Here is a 15,125-nt window from a genome sequence, read left to right as displayed (position 1 = left end):
TTTCAGTCTTCTATAGTTGCCCTTTAGGCACATTACATTTTTTGTAATGATTGTGGTCACTTTTTTTTTTATCCCTCCCCACCCTCCTCTGCCCACCCATCAATACCTCTCCATATAATTTTTTTTTTATTAACACATCAGCCAATTCCCACTAAGGCAGGGTGGCTCGAAAAAGAAAACCTTTCATCATCATTCACTCCATTACTGTCTTGCCAGAGGCATGCTTACACTCCAGTTATAAAGGTGCAACATTAACACCCCTCCTTCAGAGTGCAGACACTGTACTTCCCATCTCCAGGACTCAAGTCCCACCCGCTGGTTTCCATGAATCCCTTCATAAATGTTACTTTGCTCACACTCCAACAGCACGTCAAGTATTAAAAACATTTGTCTCCATTCACTCCTATCAAATATGCTCATGCATGCTTGCTGGAAGTCCAAGCCCCTCGCACACAAAACCTCCTTTACTCCCTCCTACCAACCTTTCCTAGGCCGACCCCTACCCCGCCTTCCCTCCACTACAGATTTATACATTCTCTAAGTCATTCTATTTCCTTCCAGCCTCTCTACATGTCTGAACCACCTCATGTCTGAGTTTAATCATTTCTTAATCAAGCTGCCATGATACACTGAGAATGTAAACACAAACAAACACACCAGCTGACCCCTTTACCGTGAACTTCTTTTATACTTCTTCCATTTTCCTCTCATTCCTCTTCCAGGTGCTGCTGCACTTCTCGCTTGTACTATGTGTGCACAATAAACTTCAAATTTATAGATGAAATATGTAGTCTTGGAGATTGCTTGATACTGAGACCCATCACTAACCCCTTTACAATGAACTTCTGTTGTACTTCTTCCATTTTCCTCTTCCAAGTGCTGCTGCGCTTCTGTCTTGTACTATGGGGTGCACAATAAAGTGCAAATTTTTACAAATATGTAGTCTCGGAGACTTTAAAAGCTAGTTTACTGAGTGGCTGTAAGAAGGAGATTGAGGTGCTTGATGCTGAGATGCTGCGCTGCCAGTTTCTATGACCCAAGTTCTTGTACGGCATACAATTCTGACTCGTCAGAGAGCCTGTCATAACTCCGAGTTGTCAGTAAACAAGTACAGTGGACCCCCACTTAATGATCACCTCCCAATGCGACCAATTATGTAAGTGTATTTATGTAAGTGCGTTTGTACGTGTATGTTTGGGGGTCTGAAATGGACTAATCTACTTCACAATACAGTGGACCTCCGGTTACCGATATTTTTTCACTCCAGAAGTATGTTCAGGTGCCAGTACTGACTGAATTTGTTCCCATAAGGAATATTGTGAAGTAGATTAGTCCATTTCAGACCCCCAAACATACACGTACAAACGCACTTACATAAATACACTTACATACAGTGGACCCCCGCATACCGATGGCACCACATAACGATTAATCCGCATACCGCTTGCTTTAATCGCAAAAATTTTGCCTCGCATACCGCTTAAAAACCCGCTCACCAATTTTCGTCCGAGACGCGTCCAGTGTGCACCCTCAGCCAGCCTCACATGTGCCGCCCGTGCCATTGTTTACCAGCCAGCCTCCGCGGTAACATCCAAGCATACAATCGGAATATTTCGTATTATTACAGTGTTTTCGGTGCTGTTTCTGGAAAATAAGTGACCATGGGCCCCAAGAAAGCTTCTAGTGCCAACCCTACACCAATAAGGGTGAGAATTCCAATAGAAATGAAGAAAGAGATCATTGATAAGTATGAAAGTGGAGTGCGTATCGCCGACCTGGTCAGGTTGTACAAGAAACCCCAATCAACCATCGCTACTATTGTGGGCACCAGAAAGGCAATCAAGGAAGCTGTTCTTGCCAAAGGTTTAACTGTGTTTTCGAAACAAAGATCACAAGTGATGGAAGATGTTGAGAGACTCTTATTGGTGTGGATAAATGAAAAACAGCTAGCAGGAGATAGCATCTCTCAAGCGATCATAAGCGAAAAGGCTAGGAAGTTGCATCAGGATTTAATTAAAAAAATGCCTGCAACTAGTGCTGATGTGAGTGAATTTAAGGCCAGCAAAGGTTGGTTTGAGAGATTTAAGAAGCGTAGTGGCATACATAGTGTGATAAGGCATGGTGAGGCTGCCAGTTCGAACCACAAAGCGGCTGAAAAATATGTGCATGAATTCAAGGAGTACATAGAGACTGAAGGACTGAAACCTGACCAAGTGTTTAATTGTGATGAAACAGGCCTGTTTTGGAAGAAAATGCCAAGCAGGACCTACATTACTCAGGAGGAAAAGGCACTCCCAGGACATAAGCCTATGAAAGACAGGCTTACTTTGTTGATGTGTTCCAATGCTACTGGTGATTGCAAAGTTAAGCCTTTATTAGTGTATCACTCTGAAACTCCCAGACCGTTCAGGCAAAAGAATGTCCTCAAGGAGAATTTGTGTGTGCTGTGGAGGGCAAACAGTAAGGCATGGGTCACTAGAGACTTTTTCTATGACTGGTTACACCATGCATTTGCCCCCAATGTGAAAGATTACCTAACTGAAAAGAAATTAGAACTTAAGTGCCTCCTGGTGTTAGACAATGCCCTTGGTCATCCTACAGACGTGGCAGAGCGACTTTATGGGGACATGAAATTCATTAACATCAAGTTTTTGCCTCCTAATACCACTCCTCTCCTGCAGCCCATGGACCAGCAGGTTATTGCAAACTTCAAAAAACTGTACACAAAAGCTCTGTTTGAAAGGTGCTTTGTAGTGACCTCAGAAACTCAACTGACTCTAAGAGAGTTTTGGAGAGAGCACTTTAATATCCTCAATTGTGTAAACCTTATAGGTAAGGCTTGGGAGGGAGTGACTAAGAAGACCTTGAACTCTGCTTGGAAGAAACTGTGGCCAGAATGTGTAGACAAAAGGGATTTTGAAGGGTTTGAGGCTAACCCTGAGAGGATTATGCCAGTTGAGGAATCCATTGTGGCATTGGGAAAGTCCTTGGGGTTGGAGGTTAGTGGGGAGGATGTGGAAGAGTTGGTGGAGGAGGACAATGAAGAACTAACCACTGATGAGCTGATAGATCAACTTCAAGAGCAAGAGGCCAGACCTGAGAAAACTGGTTCAGAGGAGGGGAGAGAGAAATTGAAGAAGTTGCCTACTACAAAGATTAAGGAAATGTGTGCAAAGTGGCTTGAAGTGCAAACCTTTTTTGATGAAAATCACTCTCACACAGCTATTGCAAGCCGTGCTGGTGATTATTACACTGACAATGTTGTGAAACACTTTAGGGAAGTCATAAAGGAACGAGAGGTACAGGCCACTATGGACAGATATGTTGTGCGAAAGAAGTCCAGTGACTCTGAAGCTGGTCCTAGTGGCATTAAAAGAAGAAGGGAAGTAACCCCAGAAAAGGACTCGACACCTCAAGTCTTAATGGAAGGGGATTCCCCTTCTAAACACTAACACTTTCTCTCCCCTCCTCCCATCCCATCAATCATCACCAGATCTTCAATAAAAGTAAGTGTCATGTAAGTGTGCATGCCTTTTTCAGTTTGTGTGTACTAAAATTAACATTTCATGTGGTAAAAAAAAATTTTTTTTCATACTTTTGGGTGTCTTGCACGGATTAATTTGATTTCCATTATTTCTTATGGGGAAAATTCATTCGCATACCGATTATTTCGCATAACAATTACCCCTCTTGCACGGATTAAAATCGGTATGCGGGGGTCCACTGTAATTGGTCGCATTCGGAGGTGATCGTTATGCGGGGGTCCACTGTATTCCTTATGGGAACAAATTCGGTCAGTACTGGCACCTGAACATACTTCTGGAATGAAAAAATATCGTTAGCCAGGGGTCCACTGTATTGGTACGTATTTAGTTACAATAATTATTTGTTTATTTACTTGTTCAGTGTGAGTTATTTATTTATTTATTTAGTATATCATATTCCTATTTGACTCAAAATATTTTTTATTTGTAACATAACCCTAAGTCAAAGAGCACCTGTACCCTAGTAATCCTGACAGTCTTCAGTTTCTAGACCTTGGTGATTAGCTATACAGTTTACCACTGTGGGAGTGATCATACTGCAACATTCTTTGTAATTGCTGTATTTAATAAACCTGTTTCATTTATACTAATGTTTCAGGGAGGATGTTGGGGATTGAGAGATCCCGCGCGCGGAGCACAAAAAAAAATCGAAAATATATGAAAACTGAGTTATTGTTACCAAAAAATAGCTGAACTTTCTGGCTACACGCTGGTATAATTATTATCCTTGTACGATGTTTCTAAAAGGAATTACAGCCATTTATAACAGGCATGGTGACAGCGCTGACGCAACATGTCGCGTAAGAAGCGCTGACTCAGCTTTGTTGACGTTTTTGTTGCGTTTTTCCCCGTGTTATTTTTATCGTTTTCGTACATCTTTATGTCTAATATAATACAAATTCACCATCTGAGATCATGCAAGAGTGGGCGGAGATAATGTGATCAAGGAACCAATCGGGAACCCCTGGGAATAGTGCATAAAATGGCCGACACCTCCAGCCAACAAAATATTCCATACCCACGCTAATATCAATTATAAGGCTTATTTATCTATCACAATTGATCTATTATGACATAATGCAATATAATAATAGCATATAAACATAAAAAGTACACCTTAAAAAAAAATATTTAGCATAATATGACGCCCCAAGGAAAAAATTTCTATCGATATTTCCCCTGAAGGTGAAGAGAGGGTCCGACCTCTCTCATCAGTGATGATAGAAAACGTATTTACAATGGTTAACTGTAATAAACACTCGTAGGCCGCGGAAAAAGTGTAAAATAAAGCGAATTTTTCGGGGAAAAAAATTTTTCCCGGGCAGCGGGGGTGCCGCGCGCTGCGGCCTATATCTCGAAAGTAACTTATTTACCTATTTAGGGGATCACCAGCTTTATTTATGATTGAATTGACTTTATTTCTCACAACAAACATGGGAGAATGATTGTTTTACGGGGTAGCGTTCGTGTTTCCGAACTATCCAAAATATTTTTAGATTTATGTGGACAACAAGGCCGACATCTTCCAATATATCAAAAAAGTTATGAAACTTTATTTTTTTTTAGCAAGAAGATAAGGTTTATTTTAGAATTCTCATCGACAAGTGATGGAATTAGAGTTGTTCTAGCAGCAGCAAGTGTCAAAACCACTTGTCCGAGTACCACTGACAAACTGTGCCCTGCCAAATGCAATTTTTCGTAGATTTTTTCGTAATTTTGCATATTTCATTTCCTTTTTGGCCGATATGATTGAAACTTCAGCACAGCATACTCGATATAACCTTCTAATAGTACACCAAAAATGAACGTAATCGGTCCATAAAAAAAAGTTCGTTAACATGCGGCCAACATCTCCCCTTCAGGTTTCAGTAGACCATGGCAGGTCAGATGTGTATTGTGAATTATTATTATGTAACTTCTATTGTTCTAGCAAAATTGTTATATCGACTAGGCCTAAGACTCAAGGGTGCCGGAAAATTGGTGTTGTTCCTGTATAAAATTATTGTGCTGAATAGTACTGTACTGTAGTAATGTAGGTTACAATAACAGTATTCTTAGTGTCCGGTTGTCATTTGCATCTAATCCAAGTCCGCTAGTTCACAAGACAACCGGATGATTGTGAAAAATTAATTACATAGTTTGGAAGTTTCAGACAATTAGCACTCTCATACTCCTGCCCTCCATCAGTCCATTAACCCTTTGAGGGTTTTGGTCGTACTAGTACGTCTTACGCGTAGGGGTTTTTGACGTACTAGTACGCATAAATTCTAGCGGCCTCAGATCTCGCAGGAAAAGGCTGATAAGCCTAGATGTGAGAGAATGGGTCTGTGTGGTGGGTGTGCGCAGTAGGAAAAAAATCTGGGACCCAGTGGTGCATTGTGGGAATGCCATCATAGTACACAATTTCCACCATGCCCTGCGGTAAGAAGTTCCTCACTCCTCGGCGAATTGGGACACTTTTGTTCCCCAGTGACAGTTCTAATACAGATGGAAGTGACAGTGAAGATGAGTTTCAAGGTTCTGGTGAGGTTTTGACCGAAACTAATGACCATAATATGGGTAATAGTGAGGAAAACCCAGACAACCCACAGCCTTCCACCTCTGGTGCTGGGCTGTCGTTCAGTTGTACCAGAATCAAAGAGGAAACTCCTATTTTCCAAAATCCCAGACTCAGATGTGAGCATTGGTGATGATAATGATAGTGATTATGAACTACAAGCTCTTCAAACTTGTTCCAAGAATGGAGGAGGAGGAGGAGGCAGAGGAGGAGGAGGCAAGAGGAGGAGGAGGCAAGAGGAGGAGGAGGCAAGAGGAGGAGGAGGCAAGAGGAGGAGGAGGCAAGAGGAGGAGGAGGCAAGAGGAGGAGGAGGCAAGAGGAGGAGGCAAGAGGAGGAGGAGGAGGAGGAAGAAGAAGAGGAGGAGGAGGAGGAAGAAGAGGAGGAGGAGGAGGAGGAGGAGGAAGAGGAGGAGGAGGAGGAGGAGGAAGAAGAAGAATACGTAATGTTAACAATAATACATAATAATAATACATAATAATAATAATACATAATAATAATAATACATAATAATAATAATACATAATAATAATAATAGGTAATAATAATAATATGTAATAATAAATGTTCACCCATGACAGTAACAAGATAAGGGGAGATAACATCTGATAAGTGCTGACGTTTGATGAGGGTAAATGAGGGTAGAGCTGATGCCAAAAGATGAGATGAACATCGCCCTCCCTTTGTTTTTGCTGGTATACTAACATTTCTGTCTGTCTATTTGTCTGTCTGTCAAGCTCCCTGTCTATCCATCTAACTCTCTGTCTCAGAGAGCCACAAGACTGCGTCATCACTTTTACTCACATCTTCAAGCAGAGTATAGCACTTTGTCTGGGTTTCTTGGGTTATCCTAGGTAATTTATACTATGTATACTTGTATTTATGTGTACCTGTGAGACAGAGATAGACAGACAGATAGAATGAGGGAGAAAGATAATTAGATAGAATGGAGGAGGGGAAGCAGCATCCGACCCCATTGTTTTGACAGGCCGGAGGGGGAAAGAGTAATGAGCCAATATGTCACTTTGACAGCTGCCGACTCCTTGTAATTTACACTATGGACGAGGAGAAGAAGGAGAAGGAGGAAGAGTAGGGGGAAGAGGAAGAAGAGGAGGAGGAGGAAGAGGAGGAGGAGGAAGAGGAAGAGTAGGAGGAAGAGGAATAAGAGGAAGAGGAGGAGGAAGAGGAATAGTAGGAGGAAGATTAGGGGGAAGAGGAGGAAGAGGAAGAAGAGGAGGAAGAGGAAGAAGAGGAGGAGGAGGAAGAGGAAGAAGAGGAGGAGGAGGAAGAGGAGGAGGAGGAAGAGGAAGAGTAGGAGGAAGAGGAAGAGGAAGAGTATGAGGAAGAGTAGGGGGAAGAGGAGGAAGAGTAGGGGGAAGAGGAGGAAGAGGAAGAAGAGGAGGAGGAGGGTGGAACACTAGTACACTGGTACTGGTACACTAACATTTCTGTCTGTCTATTTGTCTGTCTGTCAAGCTCCCTGTCTATCTGTCTATCCGTCTAGCTCTCTGTCTCAGAGAGCCACAAGACTGTGTCATCACTTTTACTCACATCTTCAAGCAGAGTATAGCACTTTGTCTGGATTTCTTGGGTTATCCTAGGTAATTTATACTATGTATACTTGTATTTATGTGTACCTGTGAGACAGAGATAGACAGACAGATAGAAAGAGAGAGACAGATTGAAAGAGATAGAATGAGGGAGAAAGATAAAACACCATTGTGTATGACACCATGTTTCAGAGTTCCACAAGCTGCAGAACTAATAGGAATATGTTCAGTGACTGTATATTGGTATATATATTATAGAACAATAATAATAAACAATTTTTTGTATTGTTTGTTTTTGTAAACAAGTTTTGTAAACAATATATTGATAATTATGTTTGTGTGCTTATTGTGTTGTATACAACGAGTGTATATATGTACATTGCACCTTACTTTGGTCTCATAGGCCACATAAGTTATGTGAAAAAATAAAATAGTGAAAAAAACAACAAACCTTCAAATACAAGTAAACTAAAGTTTACCGGGTGAGCGGCAGTCGCCGCTGTTGCCATACGCGGCTCATTTTCTGCAAACTTCATGCATCCATATCTCCGTAAGTATTGATGTTAAATTTTTTTGTTTATCCTATAATGTTTAGAAAAAAAAACTATTTTTTCATAAGAAAAAATAATTTTTTTTTTTTTTTGAAATTTGGCCGACCCTGAGAACGAGTTTCGGAGAGGGCCTGTCGACCCTCAAAGGGTTAATGAGAGGATTCACTGTACAGGTCAAAATCCACCGGGTCAAATTATTGAGCAATGCTAGTCTAGGTTCATTATTTACAGAATTAACCATTATTGTTGCTATCACGGCAGATCAGTCCTGTCTCTTTCCACCATAGTCATCATTTCCAGCTACCTGCTCCCCTGTATTATTCATTTAAATTGAGAATTTAATTTGTTGTCTTAAACCCAAAAAAAGAAACACTTTCACCATCATTCACACATAATCACTGTCTTTGCAGAGGTGCCCAGATATGACAGTTTAGATGTCACTTCAAACAGCCAATATCCCAAACCTCTCCTTTAATGTGCAGGCATTGTACTTCCCATCTCCAGGACTCAAGTCCAGCTTACATTTTAATGTTTGATTTATACACAGTATATCACCGCCTTCATAGTCAACTAACAGCCTTCGAGGGAGATGAAGACAAAACATCAGTGATCAGTGAACGTGATGAAGACTTAAGCACACTCCCTGATAATATGGACCTAGCAGATGGCCCCATCCCTCCTCTCTTCCTTCATTTTACTTGTACTGTTCGAGTTGCTGGTCATGTACAGTCTACTATATCTGTGAAGACACTACCCACATGTCTCGGTAAGATTTGAGAAAGGCCACCATGACCTTGTTGTTTCGTAGTCTGAATTTGTCCTCTGTGGCAGTTATTTCTGATGTACAGTACACTGAATCTCAAAATCATTCTTGGTGCCATTCACAACTAACAATTGGAGAGGATATTTAGATGAGGCTTTGATGTGCCCTCCACCAATATCAAGTTGTCAACCCAAGATGCTGTCTAGAGTTTCCTCTCCAGCTATTGTTAGTTATGTTTTTCTCATGTTTAATTTAATCTCATATATTGTTTTCCAAAGAACTTTTTTCATATTATTGATAATTATTGAAAACTATAATCAATTTTTTCCATTTGTGCTTTAATTTTATTAGTAAATTTGTTCAGTCTTATAATTAGTAAATATTAGTGAATAGTTTATGATATTTTTTTAGGAAAAAATTGTAGACTTTATTTTTCATTACATTGATTTGTTTTGCAGAGTTAAATTTTGATCTAACCTGCTGATGTTTTATTCAGTATTTTACAAAGTTATTGTATAATGCATTCATTCATGATGAATTAATTTCCTAAAGAGTTGCAGCACATCTTGACAAATATATTTTGTGTGACTATGTCTAAATATCAATACCACAAGTGAAAATAATAATCTAGGCTGAACCACAACTTGCCATGGGCCTACTCCAGCCTATATGTAACTGGACTTCCCACATGTTGGGTCACCACTAGTCTAGGAACTGATGGATTTTGCAGATGCTGGACCAGTTCCAGCCCACATGCATAAGGTCCTGCATATCATGTCGGCAGTATGACCTATTAAGACCATCCTGTTTAAAATACTTGTACATAGTACAGAGGGAAATAATAAATGCTCACATTTTTGGGTCACGATGCCTTGGTAGGAAACGGTCGACATTTAAAAAAAAAAATAAGAAATGTCCAGTTGCAGTGAGGAGGAGGTTGGAGGCAGTAAAGATGTCATGTGTGAGGGGAATGTATGGTGTGAGTATTATACTGAAAATTTGGACTTTGGAGATTAGGTGTGGAGTCACCAAAAGTATTATGCAGAGGGCTGTGGAGGGATTGTTGAGGTGGTTTGGACATGTAAAGAGGATGGAGAAAAATAGGATGTCCAGTAGGGTATATAAATCTGGTGGAGGGAACTAGGGGTAGGAGTCATCCTAGGAAAGGTTGGAGGTGTAGACAAATGGTTCAGAGAACCGACACGTTGATAAATTAGACACATATGCAATTCTTGGGTATCTTTATTGAGGAAACGTTTCGCCACACAGTGGCTTCATCAGTCCATACAAAGGAGAAACGGGAAGAACAGGAGGAGAATGAGGTAATCAGTCCCTCAACCTTGAGTCGATGTGGTCAGTCCATCAATCTTGAGTAGAATACAGCATATCTGCGAAGTAGCTTATATAGTAGGCAGGAAAGGTGCAGCAGTCGTAGGTGGTGTCACATTTGTCCAATGTGGAAGTAGGTCATGCCCAAGGGTTAGGCAAGCGAAGAATTCCCAAGTATTAAGATCCCAACAAGTTGCAGTGTCTGACAGGATTGTAGATGAATGGTTCAGAGAGCCGACATGTTGATAAATTAGACACGTGTGCAACTCTTGGCTATCTTTATTGAGGAAACGTTTCGCCACACAGTGGCTTCAACAGTCCATACAAAGGAGAAGTGAGGATGTAGCAGTTTGGAGGGTTATCTGATGTTGGTGCCCTTCTGACAAGGCAGTGATTAAACGAGTGACAGTGAAAGTGTTTTCTTCTTTGTCAGGTCACCCAACCTCGGTGGAAGATGGCCGGAATGTTAAAAAATATTTGTGTGTGATTTAGCCAGAAATACTAAAGAGGATGATGTTGGAAGAAACCATGTATAAATGCATACTTGAAATTGTACTAATGTTCACTTAGCTACCTCCCTTTTGCACATTAAAAAAACTATGTCTGGTTCTTAAGTAGTGTGTAAACATTGGTATTAGTCTGCCGGAAATGCTCTTCATTCTAGTGACTTTCTTTTGTGCTTGGCAGTATTTTATTACATGTAAGGTAGACTGCCTTATCTGTGGGTCTAGTTTCCGTGGTTTCAGTTATCCTCGGTTTACCCTGGCCTGAAAATAACCCTTAATTTGCTTAATAATGGCTCCCTAGTGCAAAAGCAGTGATGGTGGCAGTTCTTCAAAGTCTAAGAGAAGTCGTGAAGTGTTTCCCATCAGTGAAAAAGTGCTAATTATTGTGCGTAATTTATCGTTAACCTTTATCATATGTATGTATGTATGTAAAGAAAAAACTACTTATACAGTGGAACCTTGGCTTACAAGTTTAATCCGTTCCGTAACCTTGCTCATATCCTGATCTGCTTGTATGCTGAGTCAATTTTCCTCATTTAAATTAATTGAAATGCCATTAATCCGTTCCAGCAGAATTCTTGCTCTTGGGAGACAGGACAAAAATACTTCAGTATGGCGCTAATATCAACTCTACGGCTTATTTATCTGTCACTATTCATCTGATTTAACCCTTAAACGGTCCAAATGTATATATACGTTCTCTCGCGTAGCGCCCCGAGTCTTTTGAGAAAAAAAAAATTTTTTTTTTAATAGGAAAAAAGAGCATATGGTACCCAGGCGTCCCCAGTTTTTTTCATATGGTGCACAGTGAGTGCGCACACCCATTCTCTCATGTCTAGGCGACTCAGGCTTATTGTGCCAATGTTGAATGAATGACAAAGAAAACGTATATATACGTTTGGGGCACTACGCGAGAGAATGTATATATACTTTTGGACCATTTAAGTATTAACATAATAAACAATATAATTAACATAGAAACATGATATATACTCCAGAATGAATACACTAGGCCATAATATGGTGAGTGGTGGCAGTGGCATTCATTCCCTCTCCTTCTCTGACTATATCTTCCCATGCTTTTATTATAAGAGAAAATGGAGTGTTTGTGAGGCTAACTACACTAGTTTCATAAATAAGAAATATTGTATGAAAACATAATAGAGAATGTAAAGAAATAAAGTGGTTTTATAAAGTGTACGTATACTGGTGGAGGTGGAGAGTGGAAGATAGGCTACTTTCTACTAGCTCCTGCTGCCATGGACATCATCCTCTTTTTCTTCTCAGCACTGTCCTTTGCACTTACTTTCTTAGAACCCATAGTTAGAAAAAAGACATTTGGCAATAATAACACAAGAAATGCTTCCACGGTGAAATAAACACATTGCACAACTCAACTGATGTTGTGGCGATGGCTGTGTCACCTAGTGGTGGTGTTCTGCAATTCGCTCATTATTATTATTATTTTTAATTTATGGAACTGGAGCACAGATCCAATTCCCTAGATCAAGAGCCCCTCACCAGCGTCAAGGAACCTCCCTCTGGTGGGTCTGGTGGCCTGGTGGTTAACGCTCTCGCTTCACACGGTGAGGGCCTGGGTTCGATTCCCAGCCAGAGTAGAAACATTGGACGTGTTTCTTTCCACCTGTTGTCTACGTTCCCCATCAGTAAAATGGGTACCTGGGTGTTAGTCGACTGGTGTGGGTCGCATCCTGGGACACTGACCTAAGGAGGCCTGGTCACAGACCGGGCCGCGGAGGCGTTGACCCCCGGAACTCTCTCCAGGTAAACTCCAGGTTGAGGGGTGAGCTCGCATCCTAAATTTTTGCTCATATCCAGAAACAAAAAATCGACCGAGTGACTGCTCATATCCTGAAAAACTTATATGGTGGGGCACTCATATGCCGAGGTTCAACTGTATGTAGGTTTCGCTACTATCTGCAGTTTTGGGCATCTGCAGCAAGTCTTGGAACATATCCCCCACAGATACGGGAGTCCTACTGTAAACTATGTTTTGTAACACTACAGAAAGAAATTAGTTTGTTTGATTGGTAACTGTGTTTTATGATAACAGATGAAATTGTGGATTCACTGAGGGGCAGCGAAGTGGATCTTTCCCTGGTCAGTGTGACACTGGATGTCTTGTGTATGACACTGCCTCCTACCTTAGCCACCAAGACAACGGGAGAGTCGCTCACGTTCATGACTGACTCAAGATCGGCTCGCACGACCAGCTTTTGCTCTATATCATCATTGCACCCAAAACGAGCAAGGTCCATATCAGAGTCTACCTGTGCTTCATTATCAGATATGGATGAATCGTAAGTTAAATCTCACTTTGTTTTAGCAATTTCAGTTATAATTCTTCTTGTAATGGAGAGAGCAAATGGATGAGGAGTGTGTTATATTTACGTAGTTATTTTTTGTAGATTATATCATATTTACATCTTAAATTGTTTTGTGCATATGTGTGTGTGTGTGTGTGTGTGTGTGTGTGTGTGTGTGTGTGTGTGTGTGTGTGTGTGTGTGTGTGTGTGTGTGTGTGTGTGTGTGTGCGTGCATGTGCGAGTGATTCTCTCACATGCACAGAGAGAGGGAGGGAATGGAATGGCAAGAAGTATATCTTACTTTTATAAGAGTTAATTCTACAGTTTGTTTTGTTGTCCAGGTACCTGGAAAATGAAGACCAACTTGGTCACCTTCCCAATTACCAGCATCAAGCCATCGTATCTACTGTTGACGAGGTTAGTAAGTCTGCTGAGTTGGATGACAGTAATGTTATGGCTGTTGTAGCTCTGCAGGCTACTAGTACCAACAGCCTGGTTGACCAGCCACCCAACCTTGTACTAACAACTGCCCTGTTTTTGCATCATAAATATGGTGAAGGGATTACATTTATGAAGGGATTCAGAGGAACTGGTTAGCCAGACTTGAGTCTGGTTAACCAGTTCCTGGCTATCTCTACCCATCCTTCAGAGTGCCTGCACTCTAAAGGAGGGGTGGAGATAGTGCAGTTTGGAGGGGCATCTAAATTGTAGTTTCTGCATGCCTCTGGCAAGATGGTGATAGAGTGAATGATGGTGGAAATATTTCTTCTTTTTTTGGGTCACCCTACCTTGGTAGGAGATAGCCAGTGCATTAATAATAATAATAATAATAATACCTAGGTAGTAGGTTGGTAAACAGCAGCCGCCCAGGGAGGTACTACCGTCCTGCCAAGTGAGTGTACAACGAAAACCTGTAATTGTTTTACATGATGGTAGGATTGCTGGTGTCTTTTGTCTGTCTCATAAACATGCAAGATTTCAGGTACGTCTTGCTACTTCTACTTGCACTTAGGTCACACTACACATACACGTACAAGCATATATTTACACACCCCTCTAGGTATTCTTCTATTTTCTTTCTAGTTCTTGTTCTTGTTTATTTCCTCTTATCTCCATGGGGAAGTGGAACAGAATTCTTCCTCCGTAAGATATGTGTGTTGTAAGAGGCGACTGCCGGGAACAAGGGGCTAGTAACCCCTTCTCCCGTGTAAATTACTAAATTTAAGAGAAACTTTCGTTTTTCTTTTTGGGCCACCCTGCCTTGGTGGGATACGGCCGGTGTGTTGAAAGAAAGAATTAGAATAATAATTTTGCACAGTGCCTGCACTCTGAAGGAGGGGTGGGGTTATTTGAAATTTTGAAATGCAGTATCAGCACCCCTCTGGCAAGACAGTGATAGAGTGAATGTTGGTGAAAGTGTTTTCTCTTTGTTTGGGTCACCCTGCCTTGGTGGGAGACGGCCGGTTTGCTAAAACAAAAAATAATGGTTTTATTGCATTTCAGATAAAGTGGCTTTTACGTGATGAAATATCATCGGCCATGCTACACATGTATCCTTTAACTGAGCAGACACTGGATATGGTCGCCACCCATGTGGAGAGTTCACGACAAGCTCGCAACTGTATCTCTGAGTCCATCCCCCTCAACTTTGTCTGTGGCATGGAACAAAGCAGAGACAAATTTATGCAAGTATGTTCAAAAATAATTTGTAGGAATTAGTTTATTTTTTCTGTGGTATGCAAAATGTAGTTTACAAGTAATAAAGTATTGTTAAGTACAAAGACAGCCACTAACATGCACAACTTTTTGGATACTTCACACTTCAGTAATGTTAAGTAAAAGGACACAAGTGCAACTAATGTGACATTTTATTGGGGCAACATTTCACTCTCCAGGAGCTTTGTCAAGCCATTATTGCTTGACAAAGCTCCTGGAGAGTGAAACATTGCTGCAGTAAAATGTCACAGTTGCACTTGTGTCCTTTTACTTAACATAATGT

The 15,125-nt window shown here is 40.9% G+C and overlaps 1 protein-coding gene across 1 annotated transcript in view; it reads left to right on the top strand.

The window, feature by feature from the left end:
* Nucleotides 1–14,860, top strand: part of LOC138851707 (KICSTOR complex protein SZT2-like) — a 44,791-nt gene extending 29,931 nt beyond the window's left edge. The window contains exons 3-6 of the mRNA XM_070081115.1: nt 8,749–8,967; nt 12,874–13,120; nt 13,468–13,543; nt 14,630–14,860. Of these exons, the coding sequence (XP_069937216.1) occupies nt 8,749–8,967; nt 12,874–13,120; nt 13,468–13,543; nt 14,630–14,845 (758 nt within the window). The 3' untranslated portion in view covers nt 14,846–14,860. The remainder of the gene's footprint in view (nt 1–8,748; nt 8,968–12,873; nt 13,121–13,467; nt 13,544–14,629) is intronic.
* Nucleotides 14,861–15,125: the final 265 nt, after the last annotated feature.

This window comes from Cherax quadricarinatus, unplaced genomic scaffold (genome assembly GCF_038502225.1).
Source record: "Cherax quadricarinatus isolate ZL_2023a unplaced genomic scaffold, ASM3850222v1 Contig1729, whole genome shotgun sequence".
NCBI classification, from domain to species: domain Eukaryota; kingdom Metazoa; phylum Arthropoda; class Malacostraca; order Decapoda; family Parastacidae; genus Cherax; species Cherax quadricarinatus.
The sequence above is the reverse complement of the archived record's forward strand: the minus strand, read 5'-3'. Positions and strand labels throughout refer to the sequence as shown.